We start from the raw sequence: 15,391 nt of genomic DNA, 5'->3' as shown, positions 1-15,391 counted from the left end.
ATGTTTAATGCACATTTTCTTGAAACGACACAGTATAAGCTCCTTAAGTATACATTCAGCATACTGAAGTGACTAACCTTGATTACTTCCAGGTGCACAAATCTAAAAGTCTTTTTCTAAGGCACGCCTGACCCACTTTAACAGGGATTTTTAGAGTCTATTATTTATATGGTTTCAGAGAACAACAGAGGTTCAATAGGATCTAAATGGTGACTCTGGAATTGTAGACGTTAATTAATGTAGGTATAATGGTGTTTCTTCTGCAAAGTACAGGAATTGGGCAACTAGTATTGATGTAGATGTTAACAATCACGCGGAGGTGTGTGCTGCTGTAACAATCACGCAGAAGTGTGTGCTGCTGTGAAGGTGCCTCAAATACCCCACCCCAGTAACTTCTATGGAAGCAGTGAATGCTAATTGTAAATGAGGCATCTCTTCATTAAATTGAGTGCCTTAAGTATCTAAGAGCACAAACTGTTAATATTTTGATATTTAATCAAGTAAATACTCATCCTATCACATAATCCTGATCACCTTTCAAATGCTGACATTTTAATCTTAAGGTGAAAATTTAACTTTTGATCCTCACGTTTCTAGTTTATACTTTTTTGGCATGTGTATGTATGTGAAAGCTAAAGGTTTCAGTGAATAGGTTTTTACATAATTTTACAAGTAATGATATTAAGGTGATTTTTTTAAAAGCCTGATAAGAGAAATTATTGTTTTCTTCAAAATAATTTAACATACTTTAAAATTCCATTTCACTCCCCCAAATTTAATAAGCCTCCAAAAAATCCAGTGTAAGCAAATAAAAAAACAAAACAAAACAAATATATTTTAAAAAGGAAAAGAAACCAAAACAACATCAAAAAAAAAAAACAACAACAACAAAAAAAAACAACAAAAAATAACATGGATCAAACACCACTTAATTTCACACCATCAATGAATACGATCTTGATATCTTTTAAACTTAACTTATCATCTGTAAGCTTTATAAAATAAATTATTCCAAAAATCAGTGAAAGACAAAGCATGCTTAATAAATGCTCTGATGTTCTCCCTTTAATTCAGACATGAGGCCATAAGAGATCCAAATGTTCCTGGAATCAGTTCTGTTGAATGCACCAAAAAGCTATGGCATTGTGTATCACACTTATTACATGGCAGAACATACAGAAGCTGATTACAATTGCCACTTTCTATTCACATGTTCAACCTTCCCACAGTACCTGTAATGAGGTGAAGGGTTGCCTCTTGCTTCACAATTTAATGTTACTTTTTTATCCTCTGAACCAACAGGGAAAATACTGCTGCTGGGCTCTTTGATAAACACAGGACCTTGTAAAAGAAGCTCACCTGTGTAGGTAAAGGAATGAAACAACAAGAACAAATGAAAAGAGTTATATAGAGTTCAGTCCAGAATGGAAAGTAACAGATATCAACTGTCATTTACTCCTAACTGCCCCTACTTCCACAAAAGTACCATGTGGTGTGAACGTTGCTTTGTCAAAGAGCATCTGTCCATCCATCCTCAAGAGTGAGTGAACTCCTCAAGAAGCAGAAATCCACAAAAAAAATGCCATTGTATTCATAAATTCATTCCAGTCTGTAAATAAACCTATAGCATTTACTTGCCACCACAATGTCCATACACTGTCTGCACATTTTCTCTGGAGAATAAATTCATTACCAGAAATATTTTCTATCATATAAACCTCTTTGAAAAAATAAGAGAAAATGAAAACTTTTGAGGAAAATGAACAACTCAACACTGCCTACCTATGTTTATTTTTGTGGGGTTCAATGAAAAAATACCCAAAGTTTACTGGGAAATTCATATTCTTCATAGCAAATGAAATAAAAGGATGCAGAAATGATTAAGTGCCTTTCAGAAAGTGTTCTTACTTTAGAAGAACTGGAACATTTTCTGAAGGTAACTGTCACATTCACACATATGAAAACAAAGCTCTAATTGTACTAGGTGTTAGAAAAATGGAAAGAGAATGTTATCACTAAACAGTTATGCAACTGAAATTGTGTAACCACTGCTAGAACATTTTTAAAAACAAATTCACAGAATTTTTTCAAGAACTCTTTACTCTTCCTCTCATGGAATGTACTGCCGAATTGAAGAGGAGTTTCTCCTGGTGTTGAGATGGTAAAAGAAAGACAAAGACTAAGAGAGTTCATCAAATGTAAGCCACAGCCAAATGAGATTGATTAGCTTCAAAAGCCTCTGCAAGGAAGAACTTACATTTTTATATGCTTCAAACAGCCATAATGCAAATCGACATATCTGCCAGAACAATGTGAATCATAAACCTACAACATGAAAACTACAACAATCATTACAATGAAGGACATATGAGTAACTCTGCTTTGGGATGAATCCTCATCTCCCTGATGCAATATTTAACTACCAAGTTTCTCTGAGCATGAGTACTTCATTCTGTCCAGTGTACAGAATAAGAAAGCTAAGCTAAGAATGGTTAGGTTACATAAGCCCTTTCACCCAACATTTCCCAATGTCAGTATATACAGTGCAGAAGAAATTACTTCATGGCTCATGTAAAGACACAGCTTTGCCTTTTCTGTGAAGCATTTGGCATTCTAATTCTAGGAAGTGCCCCAGGCTTCTGTGAGATAAAGCACAACATAGCTTATCCCTGTGTTCTGGTTTCCTGTGGTCTATTAGTCACTTCTCTGTTTTCACGATAAGGTACTTTGACCAGAGCAGCTGAAAATGAAAATGTCTCTGTTGGCTCATGGTTTGTGAGAGATAACAGTCCATTGTGTCAAAGAGGCATGGCAGCGGCAGCAGGCATGGTGGCCATGGCAGGATGTTAAGAGAGGTCATACCCTCAACCATGAACACAAATTAAAGAGAGCAGGCTGGTGAAAGAAAATCCCACCACCAGCGATGTACTTCTGCAGCAAGGCCAAGCCTTGTAAACCTCTGCAACTGTACTCTATATTGGGAAACAAGTATTCAAATATCTGAACCTATGGGGGACATTCTTATCTAAACCACTATAAGGAGAGGTTTTCTATAATAGTTGTACCGTCTTTGTCAGGTAAGCCAACATATTGGTTGGAGAATAGTCTTGCCTGAATGACCAAACGTGGTTATGTGTGAATGACTTGAGTCCCATGTTATCGAACTGAACTGGAGACTGAATCTAGACACTTAGATAACCATTAGTCAGGCCAGTATAACAAGTCCCCGAAGCCACTCATAATGGCACGTCTAAGGTTTTTTCTGATCTGTAGCACTACAGTCATTAAAGGTGTTATACTTACAATTATGATTTAGTTTTAAAAAATCATAGGTTCTAAAGCCCACTAAAGAAGAGATACAGCTGGTGTCTAGAAAGTTCTAATGCTAAACATTTATTGTTCTCGAGGTGAGTGGATGTGAGCCACCGCCAGAGCTGTGGACAGTTTGCCGAGCCCATTAGTGCCGCTGGCCTAGAGTCCCGACGACTTCATGTCCCGATACCTGCGCACCCCCAACCCCTCTCTGTTTGTCAGAAACATGGCAGACGACACCAGGTCTGAAGATTTACATCGGGAATTTGGTCGTTATGGTTCAATAGTAGATGTTTATGTTCCACTTGATGTCTACACACGAAGTCCAAGAGGATTTGCATATGTTCAATTTGAGGATGATCGTGATGCTGAAGATGCTTTATATAATTTGGACATAAAATGGATTTATGATCATTAAATTGAAATAGAGCTCGCACAAGGGGATCGAAAGACACCAAATCAAATGAAAGCCAAGGAAGGGAGGAATGTATACAGCTCTTCACGAAATGACAATTATGACCAATATAGATGTTCTCGAAGCCGAATTTATGAAATAAGGAGATCAAGGAATCGCTCCTTTGATTATACCTATAGGAGATCTAACACTCCTAGAAATAGACCGACTGGAAGACCACGGTGTAGCTGAAGCCATTCCGACAGCGATAGATTCAAACACTGAAATCGATCTTTTTGAAGATCTAAATCCAATTCAAGATCATGGTCCAAGTCCCAGCCCAAAAAGGAAATAAAGGCTAAATCACGTTCTAGGTCTGCATCTCAAAGCAAAAGTAGAGGCACCTCTAAAACAGATTTCAAAACACATTATAAGTTATTATATTATGGCTCAAGATATGAAAAGGAATCAAGGAAAAAAGAACTACCTATATCCAAATCTCAGTCAAGATCACAGTCTAGGTCTAAGTCAAAATCTAGATCGAGGTCTTGGATTAGTACCAAGTCCAGTGGCCACTGATAATATAAATCACTATACTTCTAGGCATGTATCATGTATTTACTCATAGTTTGGTATACTTAAATTATCAGGAGTAAAATGTTGCAATAATGCTTTTTTAAACTTTATTTTGAAAAACAAAGATAAATGTACAAATTTTAAGCAATTTTTGCATAAAAGTATACGAATACATTTTTAAGGTTGTAATTAAGTATTTGTGGGTACATTTACATACACATATGTATATATGTAACAATAATATAGAAAAGAGGTTATTAATTTGAGGGGATATAAGAGAAACTGGGAGAGGCTGTAGGAAGGAAAGCGGGATGTGATACAGTTCTATTTTAATTAAAATATATTCTTTTTGTCTTGAACTTCAAACAGTCTGTGAGTTGTTTCTAGGGTTTTCAGAGCATTCGACGGTTAGTATCCCATTAACAGTGACTGCATATTATGTCTGTTCTTTTGGGACTGGGTTATCTCACTCAGGATGATGTTCTCTAGATGCATCCATTTTCTTAAGAATTTCATTAAGTCATTGTTTCTGACAGCTGAGTAGTATTCCATTGTGTAAATGTACTACAATTTTTGTATCCATTCATCTACTGAAGGACATCTGGGTTATTTCCAGCTTCTGGCTATTATAAATATTGCTGCAATAAACATTGTGGTGCATGTAACTTTGTTGTATGTTGGAGCATCTCTTGGGTAAATGCTCAGAAGTGGAATAACTGGGTCTTCAGGTAGTACTTTGTCCATTTGTCTGAGGAACAGCCAGACTGATTTCCAGAGTGGTTGTATCAGTTTACAACCCCACCAGCAGTAGAGAAGTGTTCCTCTTTCTCCACATTTTTGCCAGCATCTATTGTCATCTGAGTTTTGGATCTTGGCCAATCTGACTGGTGTGAGGTGGAATCTTAGGGTTGTTTTGATTTGCATTTTCCTGATGGCTAAGGATGTTGAGTACTTCCTTAGATGTTTCTCAGCCATTCGATATTCCTCGATTCAGAACTTTTTGTTTAAGTCTGTACCCCATTTTTAATAGGGTTGTTTGATTCTCTGGGATCTTGCTTTTTGAGTTCTTTGTATACCTTGGATATTAGGCCTCTATCTGATATGGGGCTGGTAAATATCTTTTCCCACTCTGTTGGTTGCCTTTTTTTTTTTTTTTTTTTTTTTTTTTTTTTTTTTTTTGATGATAGTGTCTTTAGCCTTACAGAAACTTTGCAATCTCATTAAGTACCATTTGTTAATCTTTGACCTTAGAGCTCTAGCTATTGGTGTTCTGTTTAGGAAATTTTCTCCTGTGCCTATGAGTTCTAAGGTTTTCCCTACTTTCTCATCTAATACTTTCACTGTACCTGGTTTAATGTGGAGATCTTTGATCCACTTGCACTTGAGCTTTGAACAAGGAGATAAGAAAGGGTCTATTTTCATTCTTCTGCATGCTGATTGGCAGTTGGACCAACACCATTTGTTGAATAGGCTGTCCCTTTTCCACTGAATGTTTACAGCCCCTTTGTCAAAAACCAGATGACCATATATGTGAGGGCTCATTTCTGGATCTTCTATTATATTCAATTGATCCATGTGCCTATTTCTGTACCAGTACCATGCAGTTTTCAGCACAATTGCCTTTTAATATAGCTTGAGGTCAGGGATAGTGATTCCCACACATGTTTTCTTGTTGTTGAGTAAGGATTTCACTATTCTAGGTCTTTTGTTATTCCAAATGAAATTGCACATTGATCTTTCCAACTCAGTGAAGAACTGGGTTGGAATTTTGAGGGGATTACATTGAATCTGTAGATTGCTTTTGGTAAGATGGCCATTTTTAAAATGTTGATTCTTCCAATCCATGAGGATGGGAGATCTTTCCATTTTCTGAGATCCTCCTCAATTTCTTTCTTTAGAGGTTTGAAGTTCTTGTCATACAAGTCCTTTACTTGCTTAGTTAGAGTCACACCAAGGTATTTCATAGTTTTTATGACGATTGTGAAGGGTACCTTTTCCCTAATTTCTTTCTCCACGTTTGTCCTTTGAGTATAGGAAGGCTACTGATTTGTTTGAGTTAATTTTGTATCCAGCCACTTTGGTGAACTTGTTTATCAGCTGTAGGAGTTCTCTGGTGGATCTGTGGGGTTGCTTAGGTACACTATCCTGTCATCTGCAAATAGTGATGTTTTTACTTCTTCCTTTCCAATTTGTATCCCTTTGATTTCCTTTTGTTGTCTAATTTCTCTGGCCAGGACTTCCAGTACTATGTTGAATAGGTAGGGGGATAGTAGGCAGCATGGTTGAGTCCCTGATTTTAGTGGGATTGCTTCAAGTTTCCTACTGTTAAGTTTGATGTTGGCTGTTGGTTTGCTGTATATTGCTTTTATTATGTTTAGGTATGGGCCTTGGATTCCTGTTCTTTCCAAGACTTTTAACATGAAGGGGTGCTGAATTTTGTCTAATGCTTTCTCAACTTTTAGTGAGATGACCATGCAGGTTTTTTTTTTCCTTTGAGTTTGTTTATGTGGTGGATTCTTTGATGGATTTCCATATACTAGTATTTTAAAAGATCCCTGCATCACAGAGATGAAGCCACTCTTAAGAGTCTAGTCTGTTTAATGTTATGGATAGCTACCAATTTGTGGTGTCTCTGTATATTTCTGTAAAGATTCTCATTTTTTATGCTTGAAGTATTTGGTGAAAAGGTGTTGGCGACCATAATTTGCAACTTTGTCTTATTAAATAAATTTTCATATTCATATTTAGTACAACTGTTAACCTAGAAATGTAGCTTGCTAATAAGATAGAGTGATACAGAAGTGAAGTGGCAGCCACATTACAACACTGACTGCTCAGACACATTTAGGTTCAGGGTGGACCCTTGTCTTGTCAAGATGTCTAAGCCCATGAGATTATTTATGATGCAATGTGAAATAGTTTTTCTGTTAACTCCACTGTCTGGGGATTGATGCCAATGTTACATAGTGTTTTCAGGATGGTTGACCTTTTCACTGAAACATGGAGCCTTCACTGCTTTCCCCACCTCGATCCCTGCTGGTTTCTAAGATGTGAAACATTAAAACATAAGGGCAATACCTCCCCCTTAAGTTTTCAGTGTGTCGATGATACCAGAAATCATTTTAAGGGTAAAAGACTGTTCTTAGGATAGTTTATCTAAAATTTAACTATTGATCCTTGTTATTTAGGGGTTTTGTTGTTTGTTTTTTGTTATTAACAAGTAAACTGTTGGGAAATGCATTGTTTGTTTACATGTATAGTGTAAAACAAACAGAATTTTGATGCTCACAGTACTTGACATGTGCATTTGTATCAAAATCTGCCTGTTCTTCATAGGGGAGGCTTGCCCTTCACACCTCAGTTTATTCATGTGAGACAAGTTAAGATGACACTCCTAGGTGATTCTGTGGTGCCGTGAAGTTTTTGGGAAAAGTTAAGTTTTAAGCAGAATCCACATCAGTCTTTGGTAAGGTAGGACATGACTAAAAAATATCAACATGATACCCTTAAATATTTATAATTTATAGTACTTCAAGTTGTTTTGGTGGCAATAAAGTGACTTGAAATGTCTGGTGTCATTTCAGAATACAAAGCGAGTATCTCTGAGATCTTAGACTCCTTGCTTACAGATGTGAGTGAGATACTGTGGGGGGTGATCCTCCTAGAGGATTTCCTTATTTTTTCTTTCAGTTTTGTTTTTAAAAATCTAGTCCTTTAAAAATCAACAAAAGATGACTTTAAGAACTGTTTGTGGAGTGTGTTTGGAAGATTAATTCTAGAACCTTTGTATATTTAATAGTATTTCTAACTTTTGTTTCTCTACTGTTTGCAGTTAATGTCCTTGTTCTGCTATGCAATCACTTATATGCACATTTCTTTAGATTTTCCTGGATGTATAGTTTAAACAACAAAGTCTATTTAAAACTGTAGCAGTAGTTTGCAGTTCTGGCAAAAAGGAAAGTTGTGGGGTTAAACTTTGTATTTTCTTTCTTATAGAAGCGTCTAAAACGGTATTTTTATATGTTCTTTTTAACAATATTGTGTACAACCTTAAAAGCATCAATGTTTGGATCAAAACAAGACCCAGCTTATTTTCTGCTTGCTGTCAATTAAGTAAAGATGCTATAATAAAAAGAAAATGAAGGGGAAAAAAGATATGTTACACTGCTGGCAAAGACAAAGTCCAGTACACAGGTGTTAACAAACAAAAAAGCTTTCTTACCTTAAGGTATTACGTATTGCAATTATGTATTGTAGCCCTTAGACTACACACAGTACAAACTCTCAGTGTCTCTTCCATCTTTAAGTTTACTGTGATACAGAAGTAGCATGTATTCAGTAGAGATTGAAATTGGAAGTCGAGATTCTGATCTTTTATGAAGCTGAGCCTCAGCGTCGAGCCTCAGCTTTGAGGCTGAACTAAAATTTCAAGATTAAACAATGTCTATTGCATCTTATTCCTATACCAGATGATCAGTAGAATGGTGTGCTGGCACATTTTAACTTGCAATGTGTTTACTAAGATGTGCTATTGCTCAGCATGGGTCAATGAATATCTACGTGATTGCTAATAATCTGCATCTAAGCTATTGCTGTACCATAGTTTCTGGAATATGTCAAACCTTCAACATTAGTCTAGATTGTATAAACAGTTGAAGTTATTTGAAATATATATGAAATATTACTTTCAATACCTCTTTAGTGATAAAATAACATTTTAAAAATTGATAGATGATAAAGTAAAATTTTATGTCTTGGTGTTACCTTCCCAACTTTGATATGATTTGTTCTCCAAACCAGGGAGACCCAGAAAGGCTAAGTACCTGGACAAGAATTATAAAGCAGATTATTGTGTGATACTGTGTATCTGATATAAACCTTTATGATTTTGATTTGTGTCTAATTGCAAAACATCACTCTGTCCAAAATAGAGTCAGGCAAAAATGATCTCTTAGCTTGCTTTTTCACTTGCTTTTGCTGGTTTGTGATGACCCTGAAATTAAGAACTTTGAGACCATAACAGTCATGTCAGAAATATAAAGATCCTGAAGGACTTCAAAGCAATCAATGGCTATGTGGAAGCTTCCAAGTCTTAAGAACTAAATAGAAATTAATAAGAAAATATGACAGATTAGTTCATGCTTTATGCTTAGAAAGCAGACAAAAGCCACTTGGTCTCCTGCATTTGAATAAAATTCATGCTAAGGAGGAAGTGAGGCAGGCAGTTCTAAACTCTTGTCAGGAACATAAACTTAGAAGGATCAAGCTCTATGTTCGGCTATTCATAAAGGAATGTGCAGCATGTTCAATTACTTTTGATTCTCAAAAGAATGTATTTTTTACTCATGTGTATATTAATAACAATCTACAAAAACCTGATGTATAACAGAAAGTAGCCTCTTACCTGCTTAAATGTATTTGATGCAACATTTAGATTGATGTTGAACTTGACATTTTGTGACAGAAACATTTTTTATATGCTAGCCTGGTTGCAAAGCCACATTACTCACTTTACAACTTAAGACAAAGGATGTGTAACACTGCTGAATGAGACTACTAAATCCAAAATTCCAACCCCAAGGTGTTCTCCATCCTCGTCTCTTGCCCCTAACAGCCACAGGCAAGTGGGGAAAAGTGCCTCTTAATGTAGATACAAGCTTTATGGGCTCTTAATGTAATGTTACATAAAAGATCAAACTGTACCCGATCAATTCTAATGGTCATGTGTCATACAATTTTTTATGTAGACAGACAAAGGAAAACAGAAAAGGGATTTCATGCTGTTACATTTCCTTCACTAAAAGAGATGACATCCCTCAGAGAATCAATGTTACCTTTGAAATTCCCAGGGAATGGAGAACATATTCCATTTCTGCCCTGCTGTTATTTTCTTTCTTTCTTTCTTTCTTTCTTTCTTTCTTTCTTTCTTTCTCTCTTTTCTTTCTTTCTTTCTGCTATCTACATGAGAAAAAGGATAATGTTTCCAATGAAGACAAACATTCTCAGAGGGAGTCAGGAATGCAATACCATTAAAAGCAGAATGTAAGAGACATGTACCAGAATTGCACTATTCCATTTCCTTTCTAGATTCCTATCCTCCACAGAATGTACACTAGCTTTGGCTAAAGAGGGTAAAAGAGTATGTTACCAATTAGATGAGAGTTCTTCTGGGCCATGTTATTCTACAGTAGAAGAAAAATAAAGATGAAGACAGTTTTTAGCTATAAGACACACTATTGCATTCTAGTATTGTACATCTATTTTAAGAAAAAAAATGACCAAAGTAAATTTCATTATATATTTCAAATTTATAAGAGGATAAGCTCGCTAATCTTGGTATTATACTTGTCTGTGATAGATTTCTGATTGTAAGATGCATGCAGCAATTGAAAAACTACTCATAATGAACAAGGTCCTGCAGTCAACTGTCCTATAGCCTCTGCTGTATCCAAATTCTGATGCTGTAAGCCAAAGAGCAAGGCAGTGTCAGGGCTGGCTTCTTCTGGAGGCCATAAGGGCAAGATCTGTATTTCTACTTGGCACTGTGCATCTTCATCTGTTCTTCTTGTCATTTTTGATCTTCTCTGTGTGTCTCTCCCTCAGCTCAAACTCACATCTTTTACCAGGACATCATTGTGATGATTGAACCACAACCTTACAACTTGGACAAAATTATTCATAACTAGAATAATGTCATTTGTAAAGAAGGTCCTATTAGAGTAGCTTTGATACAATGGAGATTGTGAGACAGCAAGTTTCAGTGCATGACAAAAAGAAACAAAAACACACACAAAAAGGGAAGGTGAAATAACAGGAAATAAAGGGTGTCTTGTTGCTATCCGCTTTACTTTGACACAATTCTCCCTGACTCTTCATTATTTTTTTAAAGAATTGGAAAGAAGTAATGGTAGTTATCACCATCATTTAGACACACGTGAGTTCATTTAGGTACATATATACTTAAATGTGTATAAACTTATATGTGCATATGAACACATATATTTAAGATGTATACCATAATGAATATACCAGAGTAGGAGAAGATGGCAACTCAGCATGCTTAAGATGAGAAATAAGAAAGAAATGGAAATGCTTTTCAGTATTAACGTATTTGTTTACCTCCCAAATGAAACGTTAGGAAGCAATTAGGTAATTAGAACAGTGCTGCAATGTGGCATACACTCTGTAGGACACTGTGCAAGCTTGGCACCAATATAAAGTAGTAAGTCTTTAAACTGCTAAATTGAATGACTTGTACGTCAATCTGTTACTTGGATGCTGGAAGTCTGCCCTGATAATGATGAAATATTTTATTTATTCTCAAAGACTGCTATTCAATCTGAATAACAGTGATAGAGAATTAAAGAATGTGGAAGAGTTCTGAGGACAGCCTATCATAGTATGATTTTAATTCAATTGCGAGTTCTGCTTGTTGGAAGTTTCTTTGCAGTTGAGAAGAAGGGTACTAATCAATGCAAATATCATATTGTAAAATAAAAATAAAGCATTTGGAGAGATAAGAGAACAAAATGATAGGAGTTGAGCTTTTGAAAACTTCATAGTTTCCATTGTTCTGTGAGGCTTTATTTAAACGTGTGCCAGTGTCTTATAAATGTGATCTCTAGTTATTCAGATCCATTAACTCCTCCTGTGGGGTTTAACAGCAAATTCCACTTAGAAGAGGTGGAGGAGATAGAGAAGAAGAAAGATAACAAGAACGAGAAGGAGGAGGAAGATGCTGTTGTGAGGTATGCAGTGTGGTATACAAAGAGTATACAATACGATCAATTTATTAGAAAGAAAACAGATGCATTCCCATTCCCTATTACAACAGCCTTAACTGGAGATCTTTGAAATGTTCATAATAAGACTTACATCATGCAAGAAAAGTTCATTAATCAGTTCCTCTTGAAACATGTCTTTAGTGTCTTAATGTCTAAGATTTACGTCTACAATTTTAATTTTTATATTTATGTTTTCTTTTCAACAACTTTGGGTCAAAGCTTTGGGGGAGCCTAAATACTATTCTCTTCATGTGTTTGGACAATGTGCTCAATCAAACTGTAGTTCAAGGTCATTGTTTCTATGACAACGTAATTCTAAAGAACGTAAAACCTATTATAAATTACCGATTATAGAGAAATTAGCAAGTGGATATTCTCTCTACTGGTTACATTTCACTGTATTTCTGCAGCTATCCAAGAAAGAAACATCACTCAACTCAAGTCCTGTTTGCAGTGGTCTAATGATCTATTTAACATGCTAACTCCACCTGCTTGTTTGGGTGTGTACTCATGTGCACACAGAGCACAGAGGAGTAGGTCTGATGTTCTGTGCTGTCACTCTCTTTTTCCTCTGAATCAGGGTCTCTCTCTGAACTTCACTCCTCTTGTGTCTGTGCCCCACCCCCATCATTGAAGCTTTTAACATCCAGTGGCTTGTAACTTAGTGTTGTGTGAGCGCTGAGATCTGATCTCAAATCCTTGTACATGCAGGGGGTACTCTTACCTGATGAGCCACTTTCCAAGCCCTAATGGGCAGCCATTTTTCCGTTGTCTCACATCTTGCATAAACAGATACCTGCTTTTATGTTGTTTGATTTTTAAATGCTGACAGGGAATAAACTGTGTTCTATATTTTGAGATAAGATGAAGTTATGTGGAACAATGATAGAGAAGGCAGTCTTTCCCATATTGGGTCTACAACTATTTAAGAAGGGAGTTTCTCAAAATACGTAGACTCCCCATAGACTGCTTCAAGGTTTTCAAGTGGTCTGTAATTAAAGGCTGACTAAGGTATGAGTTGTTGGATATACACTATTCATTTATATGCAGCAAAATATACAACTAGTAAAAGAGTTTTGTGAAAAAATACAAATCCTTAAATTGTTCTGAACAGGGTTTATTATTGTTATTTTGTATTTTTTAAATTTAATCACACTGTACTTCCTTCCACTCAACCAGCTTTATCATTTTCCACTTCTTAGTCCTAAAATACATATTAATACTACCACTCACCAGTATGCCCATTATTGTGGTGTACTGATGCATGTGTAGGTATCAAAGGACAGTGGTCACCCTCCTATTCCACTCTTTGCCTAATTCCTTTGAGACAAGTCCTTTCAATGAACTTGGAGCTACACTTTATAACTCCAACAATTCTGGTGTTACAGTGCATTTGGGACAGACATGAAGCTGAGATACAAATTTAAGGATTCAAGCAGACACATCTTCCCCATTGAGCCATCTTGCTCACCCATCACTGATATGTTCTTATTCCCTGTTTGACTAGCTCTGGTCCAGACACATACTTCTCTTTCTTATAGCATTGCCAATTATTATTACTTTTGGGGGAGTAGGTGTCATTGCAAGTGAGTTTTCGACATTGATTTATTTATAAATAAAACAAAATCATAACAATGAATAAAAATATTAAACCACCAGCATTGTAAAACTTTCTCAAGGGTCTGAAAATATGAGTCTTTCCTAAACCCACTGATATGATGCCTCCTTGGGAGTCTGAGGGAGAAAAGAAAAAAGGTGGGTTCTCACAAAGTTGTCACATAAAATGACACCATATCTCAGTGCTGCCTCTATTCAGTGTTATGTTATTGTTTGATAAACTGCATGTTCCCAAGTGTCAATATTGCCCATTTTATTACTATGTCCCACATAAGATACACTGAATTTATTAACACACTTAACTTCAAGTTCACACAAAACCCCCAGAACAAAACTGGTCATCAAATAATTGTATTGTTTTCTTTAGATTTATGTTAAGTCAATACATGATTGAACAGGGAGAGGAGGTGGGGAAAAGGAGAGGAAACGGAAGGGGAGGAGTCAGGGAGTAAAACAGAAGAGGAGCAGTCAGAGGAGAAGAAGGAAAGGAAAGAATGGGAACCAGAGGAAGGTTAACAGCAAGTGATAAGGAATACCTTAGGAGGGGAATAGGGAGTGTAGTGGAACATCTGCCCAAAATAGACCCACAGCTTGTTTTCCTAATTACTGAGTTGTGTTTTCATTGAATGGGTTTGTTTGGGTTGAAGAGGATATTGCAACAAATTGGTGATTTGGGTTGAAGAGGATATTGTAACAGTTTTCTTTAATACTGGCACTGATTATAAATAATTGATCTTTGGGACTACAAAGAAAGTTCAACTAGGAGTGCCACATACATTCTAATTGTGTAGAACCATTTGGCAGTAATATAGAAACAACAAGAGGACTGTGAGATGACCCTGGTATTTTTACAAACACCCTTCCTTGGAATTAACATTCAGTAGTCATCTGTTTTCATTGTGGACTCTCAGAAGGCTGTCTACACATCTTAAACATCACAACATATTCATTAGGGTATATGGCCATCATATTCTTTTAATCCCCTACCCCATTCCTGAGCTTTATGCCTTCAGAAGATAGCATCGATATTTAACAGATACGCTTACACATGTGCAAACTGCATATATTAGAATTATTAGTTAACCAGCATCCAACTGCAAATCAGCTTCTGTGTGTGTCTGCAATTCTTTTAGCTGATCAAAGACTGATTAGAAATTTCTAGATTACAGCTCTTACCAAGGTATTATTCCTCCAACTAACATGTCTTATACTATAAAATAATTCACAATAAAAATTACATTTCACAGAGAAGCTAGTTCAATGTCATATACATGGTATTTTTAAAATATACAGGAAAAATTTTAACAGTATCTTCAGAGAGGCATCTACTGTTATCAGTTGCTTGTTTCTGTTTGGCAGATTTTGGGCTCAGGTCACGTACACCCAATCCACTCTATTCTGAGTACTGTAAATGTGGTACTACACAGGAGAAGCTTTGCTGGAACACACACATAATAGCACTCTCAATGGCAACAGCACTCCACTAGTAATCTATTGCAGATCTGAGTGCTGAAGCAGAGCCTATTTCTGGGTTTTAATGACTTCTTTGAAAGTAGCAGCTGCCTTTGCCATTAAAACAAGCCAGAATTGGCAAAGGTTGAGCTTCTCTGCAAGGATTCTTCAGTCTCCAGTCCTTACAGGATGCTTGCTATGGCTATGTACTTCCAAGACATAAAGTGAGTGCAAGGATCTTGAAAAATACACTGAA

General features: G+C 36.2%; 1 protein-coding gene and 1 pseudogene across 2 annotated transcripts in view; one reads left to right on the top strand and one right to left on the bottom strand.

Annotated features, from left to right (window-relative positions):
- CNTN3 (contactin 3) overlaps positions 1 to 15,391 on the bottom strand; it is a gene marked incomplete at both ends in the record, with an annotated part of 265,155 nt that overhangs the window by 235,477 nt on the left and 14,287 nt on the right. Inside the window, one exon of the mRNA XM_080913822.1 lies at positions 1,233 to 1,359. Within this exon, the coding sequence (XP_080769948.1) occupies positions 1,233 to 1,359 (127 nt within the window). The remainder of the gene's footprint in view (positions 1 to 1,232; positions 1,360 to 15,391) is intronic.
- On the top strand, positions 3,491 to 4,285 carry LOC308418735 (annotated as a pseudogene). The gene has a single exon. The product of its transcript is annotated as an uncharacterized misc_RNA (transcript).

Source organism: Micromys minutus (genome assembly GCF_963924665.1).
Source record: "Micromys minutus genome assembly, chromosome: 3".
Lineage (NCBI taxonomy): Eukaryota > Metazoa > Chordata > Mammalia > Rodentia > Muridae > Micromys > Micromys minutus.
Note: the sequence above shows the minus strand (reverse complement) of the source record. Positions and strands in the feature narration are given on the sequence as shown.